The following is a 25,640-nucleotide window of genomic DNA, read 5'->3' as shown; positions in this document are numbered from 1 at the left end:
TCTCTAATAAAGAAATCAATGAACACAGGCGAAAGTCTAACAAATGTAAGTTAGTTAACACTGACAGCGAATAAGGAGTTGAATAAACACGAAAGAAACCGTCCAAAGTCGTCAAGCTAAATGTCTGCGTCCATAAAAACTGTCTCTCTCTCTACAGCCTTCAGAAGTAGTCTCTTTACATTTCTCTATTCTTCCTAAACTTCTATTCTTGAGTTTACTAGTCGCGTCATTGTCTCTGTGTCAAAACTTTCCCTTTTTATCCCTCCCTATTGCATAAATCCAGGTTAAGCGAATTTCTAAATCTACTCAAAGTTTATAAAAGTAAATGGATAGGCCTAAACACCTTACAAGAGACGGTGATGTATGTCTTTGAGGACACACAAACGAGCTCATTGGCCACTCGGAGTCTATTCTGACCGTTGCAATTTTTCAAATAAAAAAAAATGAAATAAATAAATAAATGATATAAATAAAATCTACCATTGAGAAAAATATCCACTCTATAAGCTGTATAAAGGGGGTATTATCTTTTTAAAAAGTCTTTATATATCTTTCTTATTTCTTTGTTTTTTTAATGAAACTCGATGGAGTGCACGCAATATCTGTTCAAGATAAAGATTGTCTAGACCAAATTTAATTTTAGGGGATAATATTTTGACTAATTATAACAGTCAAAAGAGAGCTTTTTCAGTCTGGCCAATTAGCTACTACTTTTTTTTTTTCAAAGAAATACACAATCTGTCACATTTCTATTATGTTTTTCCAGTTTCCGACATTGTCCAGAAAAGAATTAGCAAGTTGAAAAGAGGACTTGTAAAAAGAGATTTATTGTGCTTTTTCACCCCTAGAGTACACATGTATCTTTGTTCTTTGGCGGAAACTTTTCTTGAAATTCGTACATAAACCGGGGGACAAAATACTAACGATATCTCTATCTATATCTATATAACTCTCTTCATGGCCAAACAGTTTGAACAAGGAGAAGGAAAGATCACTCTTTTATTTCTGAAAAAAAAGAGGAGGGGGGGGGGGAGAACAAGTAGTATTCACCGTCACTAAATAGTCGGACTATAGTAACCCCACTTAACTTTAGCGGCGAAAAAAAAAAGAGGGGGTGGGGAAGAACAAGTAATCTACTCTACATTCACCAGTCACTAAATAGCAGGGCCGGACTCAACCGTTGTGGGGCCCTATGTGAAACAAATTTCGCGGGGCCAAGTTTGGGTAGGGATACGAATAATAAGTGAAAATTAAGAGTTTGTATTAGAAAATAAATTTGTCTTTGCATTTTTTCATTCTTTATTACGTACAGAATTACTTGACTAGCCTTGCGAGTAGCGAAGTCATACAGTATATCATAAAAACTCTTTTTCCTACATAGATCACGCTCAATAGCAAGAATTACCAAATGTTTCAATCTATCTAAGAAAATTGTTGACCTCAAGTATTTCTTCATTAGTTTGAGTCGAGAGAAGCTTCTTTCACCAGATTCCACAATTACGAGTATTGCACAATGCCGTGTGTTTGTAATCGCACCTAAATTGTGCCGCTGTGCCTAAAATCAAAATCAAATCAAAAGATTTTAATAATTTCCGGATATTTCCAGGACTTTTTCGTATATTTCAGTAATTTCAGAAGATTTCCAGGAGCTCCTGGTAAATCGACAGGAGGCCGCGGGAAATCTGTTATAAGTTATAAAATGGTTTAATTTAATAATTTACACCTAGAATTAGCGCGGGTCATATGAAAGTGCCGGGCCCACTGCGGTTGCATAGATTGCAGTGGCCTAAGGCCGGTCCTGCAAAATAGCGGGGTATGCTACGCCGTGTGTCGCCTAGTATTTTCTAACTGTGTTGTTTTGTTTCCCATTAGATCGTATAACAAGACTCACACTGAACAATCTGAGACAGAGGTCACCAATGAAGCGGTAGAGGGCGAGCTGTCAATTAACGTTGGGTCGCACGAGTTTGGTCCAGATGACCAGACCAGTGAAGAGCTGGTCGGGGCCGGAGAGAAACATGATTTGGTCCCTGTCGTGACTTACGAAAAAATGAACTTTGACTTGTCCCAGATAGACAAGCGAGATCGTGAGTCCAGTGGTGTCGATACACATAATGTGCGTGGAAAGATGGAGGAACAGATGAAAGAAGCCATACGCGAAGGTCTGTCACTCGACGTAATGCAAGACAATATAGCAGAGTCTAAAGATCTGGCACCTCCAACTATCACGGTAAAGTCAGAGGAAATAGAGAAAGAGATTCAGAACTTTACCAGTCCGGAAGATAACTTTATTACTACAGATGTGGAAATATTTCATACAGTAATGTATTGCCACGATGACACGGCAGGGCGAGGCGATTCTATTCTAAGCTCGATGCTCACATCGAATAAGGGAATGAACCTCGTCGATGGAGGTAATGCACAACAGAAAATTGTTGATCCTCTCACGGACATCCAAAAGTCGTTGGAAGTTCCCAATCAACAGGGAAGAGGGTTCGAACCCCCGCCATGTGAACAAGGTTTTGAAATTGGCCCAGAAATGTTTCCGATAAAGGCAAAGAAAGATGGTTCCTTTGAAGTTTTAATTGAAAGAAATGATGACCTTTACACTGCAAGCAAAATTAATCCCGTTGGTGCTATTGATAGCATTCCTTCACACGAAGGCGCGATGATAGGCCCAAAGCCCTACGAGTCTTTAGAAGTGGGTGCGATGAATGGACCACGAGATGCCCCAGGAGACTCTCACACCCTAGAAGGATCACCAATGTCCAAAGACGTGTCCCGCTCTGATTCTGACCTAGATGTCCACGAATCCATGGCTCTGCTATCAAAGCTAGAAGAGTTTAAAGGGGACAAGGAAAAAACCAAAGAGTTGCTAAACCAGTTCAAACAGCTGGTGATTGAGAGCTCCCTCACTAAACTCGACCGGGCATCAAAAAGTGAAAGTATGCAGTCGTCTTTGATGGAAACCCCACAGAGAAGTCGAAAAAATTCTGAGCATCTTCTAAGTTCTTCAACGCAGATTTGTTTGGAAGACAAATGTCTCCCTGGAAATGAGAACGCTGAAAACGTAAAAACTGCTAGCTCTAAGAATATTGAAAATGTTACAACAGAAATTCCAAATTTGAATGACAAAACCAGTCAGCCCAGAGACAAACCAGAAGAATCCCATTTCACTGATTTGCAGGATCACTTGACGCTTCCTAAGACGACAATGTCGAATGATGTCCACCGGGACACGTGCGTCTTCGAAGGTTATGAAAGAACCAAACAGGATTTTGTTGTTGAAGACAGACCGCCAAAACTCAGCAGTTTTAACGGCGTGGACTTCCGAGAGGAGAAGAGAAAGTGTAAATCTATTGACCTAGAGGGGAAGCTTCCATTGGGTATTCAAAGCACGCATGTCGATGAGAATGTATCCAGAACTAAGGACAAAAATGAATATGTATTGAATGACCCAAGTATGCAAAAAGTCAGAAGGTCTAGAGCCAGTCATGTGACCCACGAGGAGGACAAATGCAATGACAAGAGCAACGAAGATAAAAACAAAGAGAAATCTTCCTCGAAAAAAATCAAACACAGCACTCATGGGAAGAAAACTGAGACTCTGCGTCAAGCGTCTGCTGAATGTACTGAGAACGTTCCTGATCAAAAATCTGCGCACAAGTGCCCAAGCTCTGTGGGGCTAAATAAAGAAAGTCGTCGAATTTCAAGCGCTAGCCCAACGCTTGATCGCTTGACAGGAGTCATTGCTGGGTCACCACCGCCGACGGGACGAAACGAATGGAACAGTAGTAAGAAGAGAAAGGAAAGAACTGAATCCATCGATAGTAAACTGCGATGGTTAACCCAGGAGAACAAAGAGAGGCAACTAAGTGAGAAGTGGGAGAATATACGACACATGAGGAAGGAAAATGAACAGTCCATTAAAGAGTCCTTAAAGGTAGCTCTTAAAGTAGCCGAAGAGTCTGTCTCAGCGGCAGCTAAGGTGGCGCGGGCACTGTCTTTCGTAATGGAGGCCACCAAGCCTCGTTTGAACCTGGATACATCTACCGACGAAGAAGGGGTGCATAGAACGTACAACAGACTCATGGATACCGTGAGTTCCTTAGAAACTAGCAAACAGATCCTTCGATCTCAAAGCGTGTCGCCCTCTAAAAGAGTAGACAAGACTCACGTTTCTGTCCGAGAGGTAGGGCACATCCAGGGACTTTTCGGCGAACAGGAGTACGTTCTACGAAAAGAAAAACACACGTCTAAAGATCACGCGAAAAAAGAGAGAGGTGTGAAAGATAGTGATCGCAAATCATCCTCAATTCAGGCCTTGGCTGCATGTGATTGTACGGTTTCAGAATTAGGAAAAACTATCTCAACGTCACCTAGAAATCACTTGAAAGAAAAAAAAGAAATGGAAAATGGGGCAGTTGTTAAAGTCAAGAACGCCGAAGGAAAACAAAGGTCTGAAGAAAGTAGAGCAAGATACATAGACATCAAAGTCGATGATATGTCAAGCCCAGTAGATGGAAAGCTCGAAGCAATAAGACTAGCAGATGGCAAGCACAGATCTGGCGAAGAGAGGCACGGGAAATCCAAATCATCCGAGGGAAAACATAGAACTGGATCCGAGGGAAGACGGAAACATGAGGAGGCTAGAAACAGGCACGAAGACAAAAGGCACAAATCTGATAAAGGGAGACGAGAAAGGTCTGCTGACGGTAGATCTAAAGCTGCAGAAACAAAACAAAAAAACGAAGTACTGAGGGATAATAAGAAAGATAAGGTCTTCACTATACCTGAAGGACACTACAAAGACAGCAAAGGAAATCTCAAGGCGTGCAGTACTCATAGCCCTCCTGCTAACGAAAAAAAACAAAGTGGCCATCCACATTCCAGGAAAAATGTTCACCAAACCAACACAATGAATAAGGAACCAAAAGACGAAAGAAACATTACAGACTTGGATCACCGAGTTGGGCAGAGGACGCACCATGACAAGGAGGAGCTCCAACAGAAAGATCTCAGGTCTACACTTCAGCACCCTGAAGCAGGAGTGTTACAACAGAAAGAGAATGAGGAAGCAGTGCCACACGAATGGCGCATCCCTCTGACCAAGCACAACGTCAACAGAAAGTCCGAGAGCTTCTTCGAGCAGGTGACCATCCCTAAGCCTATCGGGGATTCCCGAGCGGCCAGCAAGATTCTCATACGCCGGTTACTTCAAGGATCCCGAGTGGACGCGATAGAGTCGGAAGCAAGCGAGACCGATTCCTTAGAGTACGACAGCAACTTTAACCGAGTGCTGTGTGACACCTGCGAGTCTAAAGCGAAAAGACAAAACAAGTCATTGGGGAAGGGAGGCAACACGTGGCAGACGTTTGAGGAGGACTTTGATCCAACAAGAGGTAAGCAGCACAGTGGTCTTATACACGCATACGATAGTGTAGTCTCCAATGAATGCTTCAGTCCAATAACATAAAAGACTACCTAGATCTAGTATAGTTTAATAGAAGGCAACGCTTTAGTTAATTAGCATATTACACCCAAAGGCATAGTCTAAAAGAGGAATGTAAATAATAACATTATAAACTAATACAATGCTGCAGTTAATTATCTTTTTATGTAATTAATTACAGGTCGTATAAAACACACACATGCGATCTTGTAGACGTCTAGAACAGACAATAGTCGTATCCCCACTCTAACTGGGCTTTCTTTTCAAAACAAGTTTCTTTGTCTGTTCGTATCCCCACTCTAACTGGGCTTTCTTTTCAAAACAAGTTTCTTTGTCTGTTCGTATCCCCACTCTAACTGGGCTTTCTTTTCAAAACAAGTTTCTTTGTCTGTTCGTATCCCCACTCTAACTGGGCTTTCTTTTCAAAACAAGTTTCTTTGTCTGTTCGTATCCCCACTAACTGGGCTTTCTTTTCAAAACAAGTTTCTATCTATAGAAAGTTGGATTGATTTTTGTCTTTGAAAGCACTGATCTCAATTCCTCCTCTATTACAGCCAACGAAATAGTTGAGGGGAGACTACTTAAATGGTCCTGCTTGTTAAGAATGCCCATGGAAAGATGTTTATTTTTCAATGTGCCACTTTCATTTCCATGTTTTTAAAAAAAGGATACTTGGAATTTCAGGGACAGTTAATAATAATAATTTACTTTATAGAGCGCTGTTAACAAACAAAATGTAGGCTCAAGGCGCTGTGATAACATTACAAACATAAACACGAGAGCTAAAAGGACTAGTTTAGATACTAATGATGCTTTTATGATACTCGGACATGATTCTATTACAATGAACTAATATAAAACGAAGTCGATGATGAATATCTATTTCACTTGTGTCCTAGTTGCACTGTGTCGTACGTTCCACTCTAAATATGTTTACTATAGACAATGATAATGATGTACATTGTAACTGGTGGTACATACATAGTAACACGAACGATTGTAAACAAAATGTTTAAAAAATTGATGATTAAGTTTTAATCCTTCTGACTAGATTACCATGTACAGATCCCGATGTAAAAAGTGAAATGCTGGTCTGAATGAAAGACATCTAACTTCCACGTGAAACCTTAGCTAAAAATAATGTTGATAATTTTTGTTAAGGAATCGGATTATAAATAAATAGATCGGACGTAGATGGTGTGTAAACAAAAGTAACTGCCTTTCATTCATTTTAATACAAAGAAATAGATTCAAGATGAGGAGAGTTAAAAACTAGACTGTAGTGAATTCAAACATCACACATTCATCAATTGTCAGCAAGTAAAAAGAAAACAACCGATACCTGGTCTCAGTATTGGAAGCGTTATGCAGGTCATGTTGCGTTACGTTAGGTCACCACTCTTGTTGTCGCTTAGAATGTAGCTATGTATCATTTCCTACTCACATGAATTTGTAGTCATTTTCTAAAATCAAACTGTACCTGAACACTTTTATGGGTTTCTTCTCCCACAATTTTAAAACAACACATTTTATTTTTACCTCTTTCTTGATGCAACTAAAAAACTCAATTTCAATAACAATAAAATCTCTCTATAAAAACATCTCATATCTACAGAAAACGTTGATTATAACTACTGAATTGAAATACAGTTTAATCTCATATATGGAACATAATGTATTTATAGATGAGGCTAATACCCTTACAAATGTAGTCACACCAAAATGACCAAAACTTGATTTATACAAACTCAGCATTGTATAAATTAGGTATGATATAAATATTTTATTCAGGCTGTGTAACAAATTGAAAAAAGAGAACTGACATTGATCAACTGCCAAAGAAGGTATACCTCAGCAGTAAAAAAAACTTTTTTAGATAAATTTATCAATGATTTTCATATTTTTAGGAGACAAGTCTAATCGGGCATGGGAAGACAACTGCTTTTCTAAGTTTAGCCAGGCACCCACGAGGGCAGAACTCCACACCGCGTTCAGTTATAAGGCGTCTCATATATCCAACAAAAGCAGAACATCACAGGACAGCTGTGATCAGCACAAGTCTCATTCCCCTCACAAAGTGGTGACCCATCATCATCACACAGTGAAACGAGGACTGGAACATCCCTCCGAGGGGACAATCCCTTGCCTGAACGCGGAGAAGTGCGAATCGACGCCTGTTACCACACATAACAGCCCGCTGGCCAGTAGCATGGATACAGACACCAGTGAGACAATCAGCGGGCCCAAACTGTCGTTGCTGAAGCAGAACATAATGATGCACCAGTTGCCTTTCCCAGAGAGAAGAAGAAGCACCGAGCAGAGGTTTCTGCGCGATGGTCTCATTTTCAGTCCCATTTTAGAAGAAGGTAAGGGCTAGTTAGACTGTTTGGTAACCTGGGTAGTTAGAGGGTTTACATTGATAGAAGAAGGTAAGGGTTAGTTAGACTGGTAACCTGGGTAGTTAGAGGGTTTACATTGATAGAAGAAGGTAAGGGTTAGTTAGAGGGTTTAGCTAATCAGGGCATTTATATTTGATTTCAACATATTGAACGTTGACTTTCATTGGTAATAAGCGATTCACAGGTTTATATCGTAGCGCTCGAAGGATTTTTTGCAATCTATGGTTCATAGTCGTAGCTTCAACTTTCTTGATACTTTCTTATTATGGAGAAAAGAACTGACGACCCCCATCCACCCGTAGAGAACAATCAGACGTCACTTCTGTACATGCCAACTGTGACCTGTCCACTAAGAACTACAAGCACAATGTTATAAGACTGACATTGTGATATTAAGTCCAATGTAAATGCTTGTTTCATGAAATGAAAAAAAAAACAAACCTGACCATGTGAATGAACTATTTACTGTATACGTTGTTAAGTTTATCCGTGCGGCCTGTGCCTCCTTACTGTCGAATAAACCAAAAACTGTAAACGCCGACTGTGGCTTCCTAAACTATAAATTACTTTTAGTGACGAAATTACTTCTCGTCGCGATGGACAAGCTGGCGATGAAGGTTTATTTTGATTCGTTGTAGCGTGCTGAAAGTAAGTTCAATGCTATACATTGTAGTCGGTAAAATAAGCACGATCAGAATCGCTTCTTAAACAGTCGGAAAGAAATCACAATGTTTCAACAAGTCAGCACTATCCAACGTGGCAACGTCTGCAGCCTGACATTGTCCAACGTGGCAACGTCTGAAGCCCGACATTGTCCAACGTGGCAACGTCTGAAGCCTGAGATTGTCCAACCAGTTCATCTTTTCGAACTCAAATTTGTCTATATGATTTTTACTATACAGTACCGAGGAGGAGGGGGAGGGGTTCTTCATATTTTGAGAATCTGCATTAAATAATCCCCTCCCAAAAAACAAACAATGAGCAAGCTAGCCTCAGACAGATATTGACCCTAATTAATTCCATCTGAAATTTCTATTTTCAGCTACCGAGGGTCAAGGCTACGAGTCACTGGAGACGGATAGTGTAAGTTCATTGGAGTCAAATCTCTGGTGGAAATCTACCAAGGAGCCCAACACTAACAACGGGAACGTCTATGACTTTGGCAGCGACGTGGACGTCCCCAAGGCTGCGAGCTCGGATCAAGAAGTCAAGCAAAGTGGTTCTACTGCAGTCTCGCAAGAAGATGGTATAGTATTGCTTTCAACCAGTCTTGTTGATGACCCTGGCACGGCAGATGGAGAGAGCGAGGGTTTAACTCGTGAATCAACTTTGAAATATGCTGCAGCGGAGGTGACACCGCAAGGAGCGGAGCCGTCTGGGAAAGAGGTGACTGAGAGTGCTGGTGATCCAAAAAAAAGTGCTTTGGAAGATCCACCTCAACAACAAAAATCTATTAAACAGGGCAAGTAACGATTTTTTTTTTACAATACCTACAATACCTCTATCAAAGTCAGAACTTCACGGAACCTTCAGGAACCTGGATCCAGGAACCTAGAAGGCTAATCTAAAAAAAAAACCCGGCTCTAACGATTTTCTTAAGAAATTGATGTATATCACTGAGAGAAGAATTACTAGCTCTTTGGCCAGATGGGGAAAACTCGAGTTTGACCTTTATAATGTTTCACATTAGAAAAGGAATAAATTTAATTTTGGCTAGAGAACTAGGTCTAGACCTAGATCCAACATCTGTTTATTTCTTTTTTTTTTTATTTCGAAACATTATGACGGTCAAACTAGAGTTATCCTAGTTTGATCAACGAGCTAGTAATTCTTTTCTCAAAGATATAGCTGTAAAATTTCTAGGAAAATTGTTAGAGCCGTTCTCAAGAATCGCGTTCACCCACTCACATTCCTAAAAAGATTGAAGTTGAATAGAGGTATTGTAAAAAAAGAAATAAAGTAAAATACTCCCTTCAGACGTTGCGATCTATGTTCATCTGTTTTTGATGGCCCACAGTTAACGAGTGTGTCATGCGCAACGACAGACAGCTTTTACTTTTCCCCAAACCAATGTCAATCGCCAATAGAGTTGGATGGACTCAGGGGCGCCCGAAAAATCCCGTAATTCAAAATCCTAGTCTTCAACAGGATTCCAACCCAAGAAAAGCGCTTTACCACTCAGCCAACTCAGCCAGATGCCTTGATTGCTTGGGTTTGTTCCAACGGTTCAAATTTCAGTATCTCCTACTGTGTGACATATCGTCTTAGACTCTGACATAAAATATAATTTTGAAGTAAAACTTAATTTTGAAGGAGATAATCTACTATTCATGCATTTAGATGCAGGGGAATATAATTAAAACTTAGGCGAGAGCCGATAAAGCCTGACAAATGAAGAGGACACAAATCTTGAGCAACGTGTTGATCGTATGTCTTCGACTAACTTAGAAGCTTGGCTCCACATATTTTTTTAAACTAGTCTAAGTGTGATTTGTATTATTTATTGACCTCCTAAAAATAGTTATGAATTTATTTTTCTTATGACATTAGATGATACAAACAATGAAGGTCTAACCTCAGCTACATTAGAAATAGCTGAAGATCGCTTTAATACTACAGACGCAACAACAGTTCCTACCCCGGCTCAGTTTAATAGTCACGACGTCGTCACAGAAGATGGTCTTATCACTTTGACCTTAGATGACAGGAAACTGTCTACTATAGTCTCGGATAACGGTAAACTTCATGCAGAAGGCACCAATGAAACGATTCGCCAAGGTGACACAAAGAAAAAATCAATGTTGGATAGTTATTACCTGAATGATATTTCCATGGAGGGCACCCAGGAGAATATCGTCACAACAGCTTTAGGTAAGCAAGTCGAAGATCACCTTCAGAATCTGATAGTTCTCAGAAGCCAGGCCCAAGAGTCACAGCCAGTGCGATATAAGGGATCTCAGGAAAGACAATCTTCGCCTGGGAAAGCTGTCGTAGGTAAGATTCTCCCCCCCCACCCCACCCCTTTCCAGACAGAATCACACCAAATATAATTCCCCCCCCCCCCCTTTTTAAACCGTGAGGAATGAAGTTCAAATGAAATATCTACAACAAAAATGAAAAGATTGATCACTGCAATTAACTGGTACAGTTTAGACTTAAGTGGATTATTGCAATTAGATGTTCTTATAAGATTAATTATAATCTTATAAGATGAATTGTTTTACATGTTGCGGATGTTCATTCAGAATTGAAGATTATTATAACCTCCAATTGAACTTGACTGATGAGGTGGTATAAGTTGAATTATCCCCCTTTATATTTTGTAGGTCGCCGCTTTAAAGTTTGAAGCTTACAATCGATAACTATAAAACCTTCTATTTTCATAAACGATTCGCTGGCACAGTAGATATTGTGTTTGAGGCGGCGTTAGAATGCTTGAGCTCTTGAGTTCGAAATCAGGTCTTTCTACTTTTTTTAAAATAAATAAATATATAAAAAAAAAAACGATCACGGTAACCTTCACCCTGATACCCCCCCCCCCCCTTTTCTTTCTCTCCACATTTTCCTTTCCCAACTGGTCCAGACAAGTGATAGGATCATAGCGTAGTGAGAACGCTAAAATGATGAAATTTCACTAAACAAAAACAATTGGTAAACACATTTCTGATCACACAGATTTATTAATGTTAAGATCTATTACAATTTTAATTACATGACTATATTCCAAACTAATTGATACAATTACACTTCGTATAAGCTTTATTGTTAACAAGAAAAAAAAATACTTTATAAAAAACAAGCTTATATTATAAGCGGAGTTGTATCTTACTAACCACTCTGCTAGTCAGGTGCTTATGAAAATTTTTTTTATAGTTTTGTTTGTTTCAAACTTACTTTAAAGCGGTGACCTATAAATGGGACTAATTCAGCTTATTCCACCACTTCAGTCAAGTAAAATCTTTCTCTTGTTCGAGATACCAAACAAAATAATTAATAACAAATAGTTGGTTATTTTTTAAAATATGGATTCTTGTCTTGTCAGGTAAAAAAAATAATTGGGCAACGTGTCAGCCTGATCCGAGATTAGGTGTCGAGAAATAACGTGTACAAACAGACTGACACACATTGAGTTGATATAAGCTTTTTTAAAAAAGTATTTTATTATATTTTCTTGTTAGTTGATGTTCTTTAACAGTTTGACAAGGATATATTTAGTAGCATTATTATGAACATCAAGATTCTAACGTATCATGGTTCTAGACATATATCTTTGAGACATAGCAAAGTTTGACATGTACAAGCATGACACACACAGAAACAAGAACACAAAGAGATGTATACACAGACACACACACATGCATAAAGTAACACTTCATTGACTTATTCTTTTCTTTACAGACTTTGCTGACCAATATAAATTAAAGACAAAAGTAAGTATTACGCCCATAGAACGGGAGGGCGGGGAGGGGGGTGAGTTTGAAAATCGATGTAGGCCAGGACTTTTGAAGTTAGATTGACCTTGAGTCCAGTTTTTAGTTGCTGAGCATCCAAAGGCAGCACTGAAGCCTTCTCCCAAAGAGATTAAACCAGAGCAAAAAGACGCGCCATACAAAAGCAATAGTTGAATGTAGTATTCTTCAGTGTATGACAACTGAAGCTCAAATAAATTATCTACCGTCTTGCAATCTTTGGAGATGATTTTATTTTATATCTCCAATATCCAAGCACCACTACCCCATATTAAGTTATTTATATCCTTCTAGAGCCTTGTTTCTCAAACTGGAGTTGAGGTTTGGGAGACAATCGAAAGGAGTCCGCAGAAAGATGTGTACAATTGTGTACAATGAAAATGAAAAGACAGTCTGATGGTATAAGTGAAATACTAATCAACTCGTCCATCACTGTTGTCTATTACGTACTATTGTTTGAAGACCTTCACTTGAATATACCCGACTGGGGAACTTGCATCAAAGTTTAATCAAGGATTCTGCATTACTGGGTGTCATTGTACAGAAGTTCCCGGCTTCTTGTTAAATACAACTTATATTCATTGCTGTAAAATAAACCTCATCACAAATAAAAGAAGTTTGTGCTCTTTGAGTCGGGCATAAATTCACTCATGAACGCCATCAAAGTCATTATTTTTTCTAAATTTTATTTTTAAACAAAAGTATAATTTCAATAAACACTATTCAACAAATTGTTTATTTTTTTTTTTTTACTTATATATATGCAGTTATGTAGCTTTTTCATTTAGGGGTCCGTGGTCAAGTTTAGACTATATAAAGTGGTCCCCGGGTCAAAAAAGTTTGAGAATATCTGTTCTATAGTGTCTCCTCCGCCATATATGTATGAATGCATTTTCAACACATTTCCGCGCTCTTATGTAAATGGCTTATATAGACTTTCATTTAGAAAGAAAATATACAAGTCTAAACATATTTGTTTCGGGAGGTGAGAAGTCAGTGAGAAAAGACAAATCTTAGACAAATTGATTAGCTCTACACCTAGGACGGACTCCGACTGGGTGTCCAAATCGGCCCGGCCATATCTATATCTCTGACCCATAAGTTGTATATTATATGATGGACATCCAATTCTAATCTACCTGTCCTAAAAATCCTTATGTTAATTTTAATACTGTATCGATAACTGTAACTATAACACATGCAAACAATGAACACTATATCCTTATAAGGACTATAGGCCTTATGTTGCTTTCTAATCGCAAAGTGTGTAGGCCCTTAAAGGATAAAGCCTTTTAGTTGCACTGTCCACGGATGTAGGCTATTACATATTAAGGTAAATGAGTTAGAATAAATTAGTTGACCCTAGTAAAGTCTTTAAAAGATTTTTTAAAATACGTCGCTAATAGGACCCCTTTTGTAAGAGAATACTAGAAAACCTTGAACAATTTAAACGTGCCATAGTGACATCCATGCGGACCTTATCTTATAAAATACAGTCGTGATTTTAAAAAAAAAGAAGATTATTACTGTGGTCCTTTCGGGTACTGGCCCACCGGGCATTTGCCCGAATGCCCGTATAGCCAGTCCGTCCCCTGCTCTACATGGACCGCCTGATTAACAAGTCCAGGCCTGAATAGTCTGTATTGATCATTTTAACACTAATTGCTAATGTTTTCTTTAACACATATACCGTCATCTTTTCAATGGTCTCCAAAACTTAGAATGAAGCAAGGCTATCGAAAGACAGGGGTCAGCAAATGTGTGACCAAAAGCTTTGCTCTCGGCTGGTGGAAATCAGTAAGGGCCCCGCCTTATTGGACACTTGGCTCAGGAAGTCCAAGTCAGCCTCAGTGTGAGTAAATAGAACAAATAGAAAGCTTTTAACGAAACTGTATATGCGACCCAATGGCCCATTAGACTGAGTGTAGAATTGTTAGAGACTTAAACCCACATTGCAGTACTCAAATTTACGTTAGAATAATGACAATTATAAAACGTATGGAATACTCCATGTCTGTAGTAGACTACAAGTGCATTCATTATGATGGGTAGTGTTGGTTCATGGTCGGAAGGAGCTCTATATAAGTCATTATGATGGGGTACATTTTTGTTGTTAATTTAATTTAGATAGATAAGATTTAGAAAAAAAAACAAGGAAAATATACAAATCCTTTACAATTTTACCTTGATCCGAGAATGAGTTTGAACGTGTACACTTATCTAAGACAATGTGTCCCAAACTTTTTCCCTAACGGAACACTTCGCACATTCTGAGTAGTTAATGGAATATTAATGTATTTTTTTAGAGAGATTAATTCATAAGATGGTTTACTAGTTAATTATTCTAGTAGTTTGTGGAACACTTATTCTGGTGTCCCGCGAAACACAGCTTGTTAAACACTGATCTAAGCCCTATATATTTAGCCGTGTCTATGAATATTGAAGGATTATTTTCTGTTGTTGATATAAAAAAATAATTACCAGTAATTAACTGACCCATTGGTTAATTTTCTTTATTGATTCATTTTTTTGTGTCTATGTTCCAATGAATATTTGTGCACATTTTCAACTTGATTCGAGAATGGGTGCGAAAGAAATGACGTGTACACACTTTTTAGCCGACAGACAGACGGAGTTGATATAAGCTTTTAAAAATGGTTTTGTCATACAACTTTTTAGCCGACAGACAGACGGAGTTGATATAAGCTTTTAAAAATGGTTTTGTCATACAACCTTTTAGCCGACAGACAGATGGAGTTGATATAAGCTTTTACAAATGGTTTTGTCATACAACTTTTTAGCCGACAGACAGATGGAGTTGATATAAGCTTTTACAAATGGTTTTGTTATACAACTTTTTCCCCTCACTGACCAACTGAATGTTCAACAAATATTGCTCTTCCCTCATGTAGACTCACAAAGGCAGCCTGGCTGCAGGTAGAGGCATGAGAAGTGCAGAGAGAAGGGAAAATAAGAGAAGACACAAAATTACGACTTCCTTAGGACTTATTGTTTTTAGTTATCACACAATGATCGATTGTTGATGTATTTTAATATTTTTAGAATAATTATATGCTTGTGGATGTATGCGTCTACCATTTGTTTTAAAAATATGTTTGGTTCTTAAATTGAAAATTAATCTATTTTAAAAGGTGTTAAATACTTTGTGAATAATTTGTGAATACTAAACATTCGGTTACAATTGTCTATCACTTTGTGTCTAGCGAGATGAGTTTATTCAATCGTCTGAAGGAACAAGAAGCAATAAGCAGACAGAACTTTGAGATAGCCAGACGACTGTTGAGCCGTGAGACGTCGTACAGTAGAGAGGACCAGCTGGAAGATTACCAGGTAACGACATTCTATGTGGTCATAGTCATAAGTAGTAACTACCATAGTCCCACTGTCCATTGAATCTGCAATGTAAGAAGCATACACGTATCTCTGACTGCGCTCCATTCTATTTTCTTCCCTAACGGAAGGTGTGTTACGTATTCCATAAAAACTCCAAACCAAAATATTTGCAAAAGATTTCTTTTTTCTTTCTCCTATTTGTGTGCACTGTTGCTCGGCTCTTGGATTTGGTAACGTGCTTTGGCCATAACTATTCTGAGCGAGTCATATAAGGTGAATGTTCATTTAGAGATCAAATGTGTGAATCTTGACAGAGCCGGTTTTAGGTAATTGAAGGCCCTAGGCGAAGTGAGTGACCCCTCAAATGATACAGAAAATCAAATAAAATCCTACTTAAATTACGAAATTTATTGAAGCCCTTCTTGTAGCTATATCTAAATCAACATATAACTAAGTTTCCTTAAACATACTCGGTCGAGTATCATTAAGTTCAAATAAAAATCAACTGTTCGTGCTTTGATGGCCGCAAAGTCCCGAATAAAATGTGAACGTTTCAGAGACTGAACGATATTTGGTTTGATAGATATCATTATTGAAGTGTTATTGCGTTATAGTCCATCTCAAATAGCTTTTGATTTTAAAAAATTCTTCTTTTACCCGATGTCTGACTGGTACAATGTTTAAACATGTTATTTCTCCCACACCTAATCTCGGAAGTTTGTACAATTACTCATTAGCGTAGAGAATACACGAATCATTAAAAAAAAATTAATTTAACCAGTTAGTCAATTAATTACTGGTTATTAATTATTTTGTGTGATATCAACAAGGGAAATTAATCCTTCAGTATTCACAGGTCTAGAAAAATATGTTGGCTTGTGTCCCATTAAATAATTATAATTGTAATATTATATTGTAATTATTACATTGTAAATAATTGTAATATTTCACTCACAACCATTCTCGGATCAAATTGAAACTTTTAAACAATTATTTATTCTGCCAAACAAAATATTAATCATTTTAAAAAATTAACCAATTAGTCAATTAATTATTGGTACGTAATTATTTTTAGTTGAATAAAGGAAATAACTTCAACATTATTGAGATATAGTTGTAAGTGTGGAGCTATTCCCCATAGATAACCTTTTTTTTTAAACGATTTTTTTTTATTTTGCTTATTTTGATTCTCCAGATGTGATTATCCTTTACAGTCAAACATCTTTCAGGTTTACACTTAACATGTGACATTCATTTCATGGAAAACATTTTTTTTGTTGGTTTCCACCCAAACAGAAAAACTTTTTTCGACTCAACCGTCGTTACCCAGACGACCTTCCGAAGAAATCAGATGCCAGGGATTTACCATCTGTAAGAGCTAACTTCTTGGCGCAAGAGCAGGTCTGTGATTTGTAACGAATTCAACTTTTATAGGTCAGGTCAGTGGCGTAGCCTGGGGGGGGGGGTCCAAAAGTGAAAATCCCCCTGGGCCTCCGCTTGAGGGGGGACCCCCAAATGAGTGTCTGAAATTCGTTTTTACATTAAATATTATGCCATTATCTCATGTGATGTCGAATGTCAAAATGCACGGGCCTTTAAAGAGGTCAAGCCCCCACCCCCGGACCTCAAATCCCTAGCTACGCCACTGGATCAGGTATATGTTTAGAACTAGTTCTAAACTTAAAGAGAAAGAAAGATTTGATGACTGATGTTGATACATTTAGTAGCTTGCTTAGTCCAATACAAAGATGATTCATATCCCTCATGTACCAAACATTTCTATAAAATCATTTGATTGAGACGTTTCCCATGTTGAAAGTGTTGACTAATCGATTACTTGATTGGGGATCTTGATAGAATTTTAGAGGCATCTAGCTCTTACCTACATTTCATTCCTGACCTGGAAGATAAGAAAAGGTTAGGGTTAGGGTTATGGTCAATGATCAAAACCAACATACTGTTTTCAATCTTTATTTTGTTATGTGCAAATCACTTTAAAAAAAAAATTCACATTGATAAATGTTTTATTGTTGAATATTTGCCGCTATCCAAACAAATGAATTAAAGATATCTAAAAAAATCATTTAACAGTTAACATATGCTTAATTAGGTCTTAAATAAAGCTGATTGTGCATATTTAAAGGAGGATTGAAAACTATAGATTTCCAAGCGTATGTACAAACAAGAATAATTTGTAAATTATGAGAACGAACCAGGAAGTTTTTAAAACGACTCACGCAGCTATTTCGTTCATTTCTATCACTTTAATTCCTGACTTTGTCCAGGCTCGAGCCATTGATGAATTCTACAGCAAGGGAGCATCGAACAACAGACTTCAGAGAAGCTTCAGTTTGCCTCCGATTAGAAAGTGGTACGTTTGTAACCATCCAGACATCGATAGGAGGAGTTTCTTTTTTAAATGTGTGTTTTATTTGATTATGTATAGCATTAAATTGACTTGACGTATTCCCGCGGAAACCTCAGGGAAGCATAGGGCCGCAACCAAACTTCTTCACCGAACTCGTTCTGAGCAGCTTTCTTCATCTGCTCCCATGTCATTCTGGTATTCTCGGCTTCACTGATGACTGGCCTCTTCCAGGTTTGCTTGGGCCTGCCCACTTTCCTCTTTCCTTGCAGATTCCAATCAAGTGCCCGCCTTGCAACATTGATACTTGGTTTTCGTAGGATGTGTTCTATCCAGATCCACTTTTGCTTTTTATTGCTTGGTTCTCTCCCACAAATTGACAATAGATAACTTTTGGCGCCACTTATTTCCTAATATCTGGCGTAGGCAACTGTCTGTAAAGGTCTGGAGTTTTTTTTTCATTATATTTAATGATAGATTTTAGCGGATCCACTAAAACACAACATAACTTTGAAATGAATTAAGAAACGCCCTCGACTATCAATTCCAATACTTGAACAGAATAAATACAACAAAAATAATCAAATAAATTTGAAATACAGTATTGAAATCACTTCTAACAGGATCGTTAAGTCAAACTAGTAATATAAATTAAACTAACCTACCTTATTTACCAAATGACCATGACATGTACCTGAAATCTAAAGTTTCCATTCTTTGTATAGTTTTCTTCAGTTCGCCCTCCTTCCTATCCTTTCCATAGCGACTTTGTGACGTCAAAAGAAAATTCATAGTCTCCTTATTTATTAGAGAAACAACCAGATGATGTCATTCCAGTTAAATTTCCACTATATAACAAGTTCAAGACTAAGTTAAGCCCCTTGCTCTCCACAATGAATTCAAAATTTGTTATAAAAATATTATTCTTTCTACAAAGTTAGTCACGACTCACTATGGCCAGCCCTTCTATAAACAACCAAATGAAGTCAGACAAGTAGATGACATGTCTATAAGAACAATCGGGAAGGCTAGACATTTCAAAGTATTTTAATCTTAATATATTTAACTAGTTCATTACAAATATGAATGCTTAGAAATGTTTGTTTCTGATTGAACTGGAGTATATTGTAATTATGTTTGCTTGATGTTCTAGTTTCATGATCCTGTAACACACAAACTTACCTTCAAACTAGTGAAGGAATGGCGTAGAAAACCAAAAACAATTCAGACCTTATGTGCAATGAAATGGCTGCCTGGTTGAGTGAAATGCACTTTGGACTAGCGTCTTTAATTGTCCCGCGTGTGAACCTTACCCACTGCCATCCCAGTGTCGTGCGGAAGGTTTAAAATAGGATGTAATCATCTTCTAAAATTCTAAAAAACAACAACAAAAATTAGAAACATGTTTAACAAGCAAACATTGAAGCCTTTATACTAATTTATTTAGTTCAATCTATGTAACTGTCTCCGAATAATTGAATGCGATGACTCGGTTCTAGGTCACTGCAAACAGAGCGTCTCAAATCACCATACAGCCGAGACTTAATGGAGAAGGATTATAAGGTGAGCGAGTGATAAGAAAATGCAATGATAATAAACCAGCACCTACTTAGGAGATTAAATGCAACGACATTTAAGAGTAGATAAGCACTTGGCTAGTTCAATATAGGATATCGAGTTCAAACCTCATTGAAGGCTGAGATGTTTAGGACTTTTGAATGTATTGGGTCACTTTGGGTGCCTGACATTAGTTACTGGTCACATGACATGTATGTTAACAGTCGGCCATAGAAGCAGACGAGCTTCACATCATCTGCTTCATGCAGTCAGGGGTCTGAAAGGGGACCTGATCCTTAAACTTAAACCATAGAATCATTTACAGACGTGGATAAATGTACTTTTACTGATACGGGATCAAAATATTCCCGATGAAGACGATTATAAATGAATGATCACTATATTAAAAAGTGACTTACTAAAAGTTTAGTGATATGTCTTCTTTGAATACGTTTTAGATGTACTAGTGATAATGCAATAATTTTCTTTAATCCAAATATGAATATTGCCTTTTAAAGAGATAGTTATTTACCCTACTTGAGCGCTTTCACCAAAGGACATACGGTGGCAAGACCACACCACAAACAGTGATGCCCTTGCGAACGCCGGTATGGACAGTATAGAGGGACTTCTTATAGTCCGACAGTTACGCTGGGCAGGGCACGTATCCGGTATGGGGGACGAACGTATACAAAAGGCAGTCTTTTTTGGTGAGCTAAAAGGTGGTCGGCGTAACAGAGGTGCCCCACGGAAATGCTTTAAAGACCAGCCTAGGCGCCAACTTGCTTTAGCTGACATAGAAGAGAGTAGTGGCTGCATGCGGCCTCGGAACGAGACAGCTGGAGGTCACTTACACATTTGAGACCAAAAGAAAATCCGCTGCCGAGGACAGACGCAGACGGCGAAAAGAAAATCTTAATCGACCACCAGTAGACAATGGTTATGCTTGCCCTGCATGTGGCGAAATATGTAGGTCACAGCTGGGGCTGCGTAACCACGGGAATTACTGCTTTCCTCATTAATCTTCGGACTCGAAGACAAGCCTTATTATTATTATTTCCCTCCTTTTGCTAATTCCAAGCAGGCTAAAATCAACCCTAAATAATGATTTAATAAATAGCAACATTGATACATGGCCTTTAAAATAATAATTTCCAGAATCTTTGAACAAGATGTGTTTTTTTTTTTGTTTAAATTCAGGATCACTGTTTGAAATTAGCGGCTCTTAGCAAACATCCCCACGAGCACTCCGATTGGTTGCCAAGCAGTGTTCATAGCGCCATAGCCAAACGCTTAGAAGAGAGGGAAAAAAGGCTCAGACTTGCAGTAAGTCAAATGATATCAATATATCTAGAGACCGCCAGTGTGCTTGTAGGCCTATGTTCGTAATATATCTAGAGACCGCCAGTGTGCTTGTAGGCCTATGTTCGTAATATATCTAGAGACCGCCAGTGTGCTTGTAGGCCTATGTTCGTAATATATCTAGAGACCGCCAGTGTGCTTGTAGGCCTATGTTTGTAATATATCTAGAGACCGCCAGTGTGCTTGTAGGCCTATGTTCGTAATATATCTAGAGACCGCCAGTGTGCTTGTAGGCCTATGTTTGTAATATATCTAGAGACCGCCAGTGTGCTTGTAGGCCTATGTTCGTAATATATCTAGAGACCGCCAGTGTGCTTGTAGGCCTATGTTCGTAATATATCTAGAGACCGCCAGTGTGCTTGTAGGCCTATGTTTGTAATATATCTAGAGACCGCCAGTGTGCTTGTAGGCCTATGTTCGTAATATATCTAGAGACCGCCAGTGTGCTTGTAGGCCTATATTTGTAATATATCTAGAGACCGCCAGTGTGCTTGTAGGCCTATGTTCGTAATATGTCTAGAGATCGCCAGTGTGCTTGTAGGCCTATGTTCGTAATATATCTAGAGACCGCCAGTGTGCTTGTAGGCCTATGTTCGTAATATATCTAGAGACCGCCAGTGTGCTAGTAGGCCTATGTTCGTAATATATCTAGAGACCGCTAGTGTGCTTGTAGGCCTATGTTCGTAATATATGTAGAGACCGCCAGTGTGCTAGTAGGCCTATGTTCGTAATATATCTAGAGACCGCCAGTGTGCTTGTAGGCCTATGTTCGTAATATATCTAGAGACCGCCAGTGTGCTAGTAGGCCTATGTTCGTAATATATCTAGAGACCGCCAGTGTGCTAGTAGGCCTATGTTCGTAATATATCTAGAGACCGCCAGTGTGCTAGTAGGCCTATGTTCGTAATATATCTAGAGACCGCCAGTGTGCTAGTAGGCCTATGTTCATAACAACTAGCACTGGACCACTAAATGCTATTGAGATGTAACCTTTTTTTTTAACATGTCAATTCTTCAACCGTGCTATGTACATTTGTTGTTCACTTGTTATTTGTTGATTGTTCACTAAGTGATATGTAGGATATGTCCCTAAGAACTGAATACAATCGCTTGCTTGAAAGGAAACAAAACACATGTTCTTAATGACATGAGAGTAGGCCAGAGAGAGTAGTATCCTGAAGTCTCCATCAACTAAGACATGACCATGAAGTCTCTATGAACTAAGACATAACCATGAAGTCTCCATGAACTAAGACATAACCATGAAGTCTCCATGAACTAAGACATAACCATGAAGTCTCTATAAACTAAGACATGACCATGAAGTCTCCATGAACTAAGACATAACCATGAAGTCTCCATGAACTAAGACATAACCATGAAGTCTCCATGAACTAAGACATAACCATGAAGTCTCCATGAACTAAGACATGACCATGAAGTCTCCATGAACTAAGACATGACCATGAAGTCTCCATGAACTAAGACATGACCATGAAGTCTCCATGAACTAAGACATGACCATGAAGTCTCCATGATCTAAGACATGACCATGAAGTCTCCATGATCTAAGACATGACCATGAAGTCTCCATGAACTAAGACATAACCATGAAGTCTCCATGAACTAAGACATGACCATGAAGTCTCCATGAACTAAGACATGACCATGAAGTCTCCATGAACTAAGACATGACCATGAAGTCTCCATGAACTAAGACATGACCATGAAGTCTCCATGAACTAAGACATGACCATGAAGTCTCCATAAACTAAGACATGACCATGAAGTCTCCATGAACTAAGACATGACCATGAAGTCTCTATGAACTAAGACATAATCATGAAGTATCCATGAACTAAGACATGACCATGAAGTCTCCATCAACTAAGACATGACCATGAAGTCTCCATCAACTAAGACATGACCATGAAGTCTCCATAAACTAAGACATGACCATGAAGTCTCCATGAACTAAGACATAACCATGAAGTCTCCATGAACTAAGACATAACCATGAAGTCTCTATGACCTGATACATAATCAAACATTCTCTATGAACTAAGACGTAATCATAAAGTCTCTATGACCTAAAAGCGTTAATAGCCTCGCTTTAAAAAAAAACCTTGATGACGTCATACAAGTCACTCTGTATTAACATTTAAATAAATAATTAAATTATTTCTCGGTGACCAGCGTATCTCACTGTTACAATATCAAACTGGACTGGAGGCATTATATAATGACACAGATCCGAATGAGTATATGCTAGCATACATTTTGCTAATATAACAGAAGCAGTGCAATACATGCGTAAATGTGACTGACCTACATAGAGAATGTCTCTTTCTTTCTCCAGACTCAGAAGATCGACCTCATGTGTAAAAACAGGGAGCCACCCTATGCCCCTCGTTACAGATCCAAGTCGTAACATTCTCCCAGATAGGCTCCTACATCCGGGTCTCAAGCCAGTCTATTGTCTGGTTGGCAATGTTGAAGTTTCGTCACAACTAGAAAAAGAATACATGTGTATATGGTCAATAGTTGTAAGAGAGTCATCTAGTTTGGTCAATAAACCACATAGGATACACGACAATGTTCTCTAAAATGTTCATATAATCTGTACGAAATAAATAAAATAGACAATGAATGTAGTGAAGATTTCTATCATCTGAAGTTTATGATCTAGACACTGCATATACTGACAGAATAAATGTTTTCTAAGCTTACCAATGTTAACGTTGAATAGTTTTCCATTTTTTGGAGGGATTTTAAGTTTTTTCTTTGAAGAATTTTATTCCATTCAATATTTCTATTTTTATTTTGTTTACATTGACTTCATTTTCCTATTCAATCAAATCGGAGTTTTGGTTTTTAGACTTGTATAGAGACGTATTGATTGGAAAATTAGAATCTAGATTCCAAAGAGACATTTATGGAGCGTATAAACTCAATGTAGATATACACTTAGCTAACTCTTATTCACTGTCTACCATTGTCTGTCGCCACAATGTTCCTACAAAACGTAGTCACTATGAGACTCTTCAAATTTATGTAGACCTATAATTAAAAAAAAAAAAAAAAAAAGCTTATATTAAGTGTCAATGTAACAATTACTTTGGATCAGCCGTGTTATTAAATTTATAATAGATCTAGACTAACAATAATAAATATGTGCGATTAGAAATATTTTTACAAATAGTAATATTTTAGCTCCATTTCATTTTAGCTTTCTCAAAACGCTATGGTCCTATTATTTGTTTGGGCCAGTTGGGAAAGGGATGGGGGGGAGAACAAAGGGGTGGGGGGGGTATCTGTGTGAATGTTACCGTGATCACTTTTGAAATGCATCTTCTATAAACAAAAATATCTAAAAGTTGTACGATATCAATTCGAATTGGAGGGCTCGGCGTTTACCAAGTGGGGCTACAACCCAAAGATTCAACGTGTGGATCCGCCCATGGCATTAGGAAATGTCAGCCTTTCATTGGCTACTACGAACTTTCCGACCTTATAGAGTGTACAGATGGACATAATGACAATTTGTCTACTTGAAATTTAATTGTGAAATTTTAGTTTTTACATTGGTTTGAATGTTTACTTTTGTTTTGGCTTTCATTGCCTTTTATTTCTTTGTACTGTTGTAGTTAACATTGTTGATATGATGATGATGATAGAATAATAAGCTCAACATCATTCCTTTCAAGCTTACACTGTACATAATTTCAAGGCTGTTATAGCCTCAAGGTTTCTTCTACCACAGTATAGAAAACAATCCGAGATGTTTTTAAATCAATTTCACCTTAGTCTGTTGAACCTCGGGGCACCACACATGATCTGTCGACCGTCTTTCCCCATTCCCTTCTGTTTTTTTTTTCATGCAGTGTAACGAGGGCTAGATGCTTGCCATGTGGTACCCATCCCTGACCACAGCCGATTACAATTAGGTCCTGAACATGTGGCCGTTGTAGTCCATCTTGAGACTCCTCTGCACTGGACGGTGACCTCAGTCGAGAACACTATCCCCTCGCAAGGTTTGGTCCGCTAGTTCAAGGAAAGAGAGATTTAAGGGCTGGGATGGGACCAGTCCACTCGAAGGGTCAGCATGCCGGACCATCAAAAGTGCTACCCCCCTTGCCAGTGCCCCCCCCCTTACGCCCTAAAGAGCCTCTTTAAAAGAAATCTACTACCTGCTCGTGTGGTAAAGGCTTTAAGCCAAACGAAATTTCTTTTACTGATGCCTCTAGGACCTGGAGCTTCAAAAGCTGAAACCGATTGACAACGAGATAGTCAGAGCCTGATTTCAAATAAGTAGTCGAATCCAAAATTATAGTAGTGTTTAAAGAGTTTTTTAAGGTCAAGGTCATAATTCTGTGCTTAAGCCTGAAGCATGCTAGGCCCAAATAATGCATTCTTTGCATGTAGTGATTCCCACATTTTATTGCATGTATGTCTGGATCTTTCAAAGTATTGACATTCTATCATGAATAAAAAGAAGATAATTACGTCCTACGTGTATCTATATGTTAATCTAGGCGTGCATGTTAATTAAAGACTTGCTCTGCTAAGTCATTGGTTTTCATGTCTGAATCAGGCAACCCATTTCATGCTGTAATGGCATTAAATCGAGCTTGAAGTTAGAAAAATATTATATTTTATGACACTATTACACTGCTATGTCA

The 25,640-nt window shown here is 38.3% G+C and overlaps 1 protein-coding gene across 4 annotated transcripts in view; it reads left to right on the top strand.

Moving 5' to 3' along the window:
- The window catches only part of LOC106069894 (uncharacterized), a 29,984-nt gene extending 6,297 nt beyond the window's left edge, over window positions 1-23,687 (top strand). For 3 of the 4 annotated variants that reach the window (XM_056043956.1, XM_056043953.1, XM_056043954.1), the window contains 12 exons: window positions 1,873-5,402; window positions 7,360-7,818; window positions 8,894-9,313; window positions 10,402-10,845; window positions 12,250-12,281; window positions 14,042-14,172; window positions 15,545-15,671; window positions 16,971-17,075; window positions 17,960-18,045; window positions 19,539-19,602; window positions 20,797-20,922; window positions 23,318-23,687. In XM_056043956.1, the coding sequence (XP_055899931.1) occupies window positions 1,873-5,402; window positions 7,360-7,818; window positions 8,894-9,313; window positions 10,402-10,845; window positions 12,250-12,281; window positions 14,042-14,172; window positions 15,545-15,671; window positions 16,971-17,075; window positions 17,960-18,045; window positions 19,539-19,602; window positions 20,797-20,922; window positions 23,318-23,389 (5,596 nt within the window). In that variant the 3' untranslated portion in view covers window positions 23,390-23,687. The remainder of the gene's footprint in view (window positions 1-1,872; window positions 5,403-7,359; window positions 7,819-8,893; window positions 9,314-10,401; window positions 10,846-12,249; window positions 12,282-14,041; window positions 14,173-15,544; window positions 15,672-16,970; window positions 17,076-17,959; window positions 18,046-19,538; window positions 19,603-20,796; window positions 20,923-23,317) is intronic. The other variant, XM_056043957.1, reaches the window with a different exon arrangement.
- Window positions 23,688-25,640: the final 1,953 nt, after the last annotated feature.

Source organism: Biomphalaria glabrata, chromosome 10, assembly GCF_947242115.1.
Source record: "Biomphalaria glabrata chromosome 10, xgBioGlab47.1, whole genome shotgun sequence".
NCBI lineage: Eukaryota > Metazoa > Mollusca > Gastropoda > Planorbidae > Biomphalaria > Biomphalaria glabrata.
The sequence above is the reverse complement of the archived record's forward strand: the minus strand, read 5'-3'. Positions and strand labels throughout refer to the sequence as shown.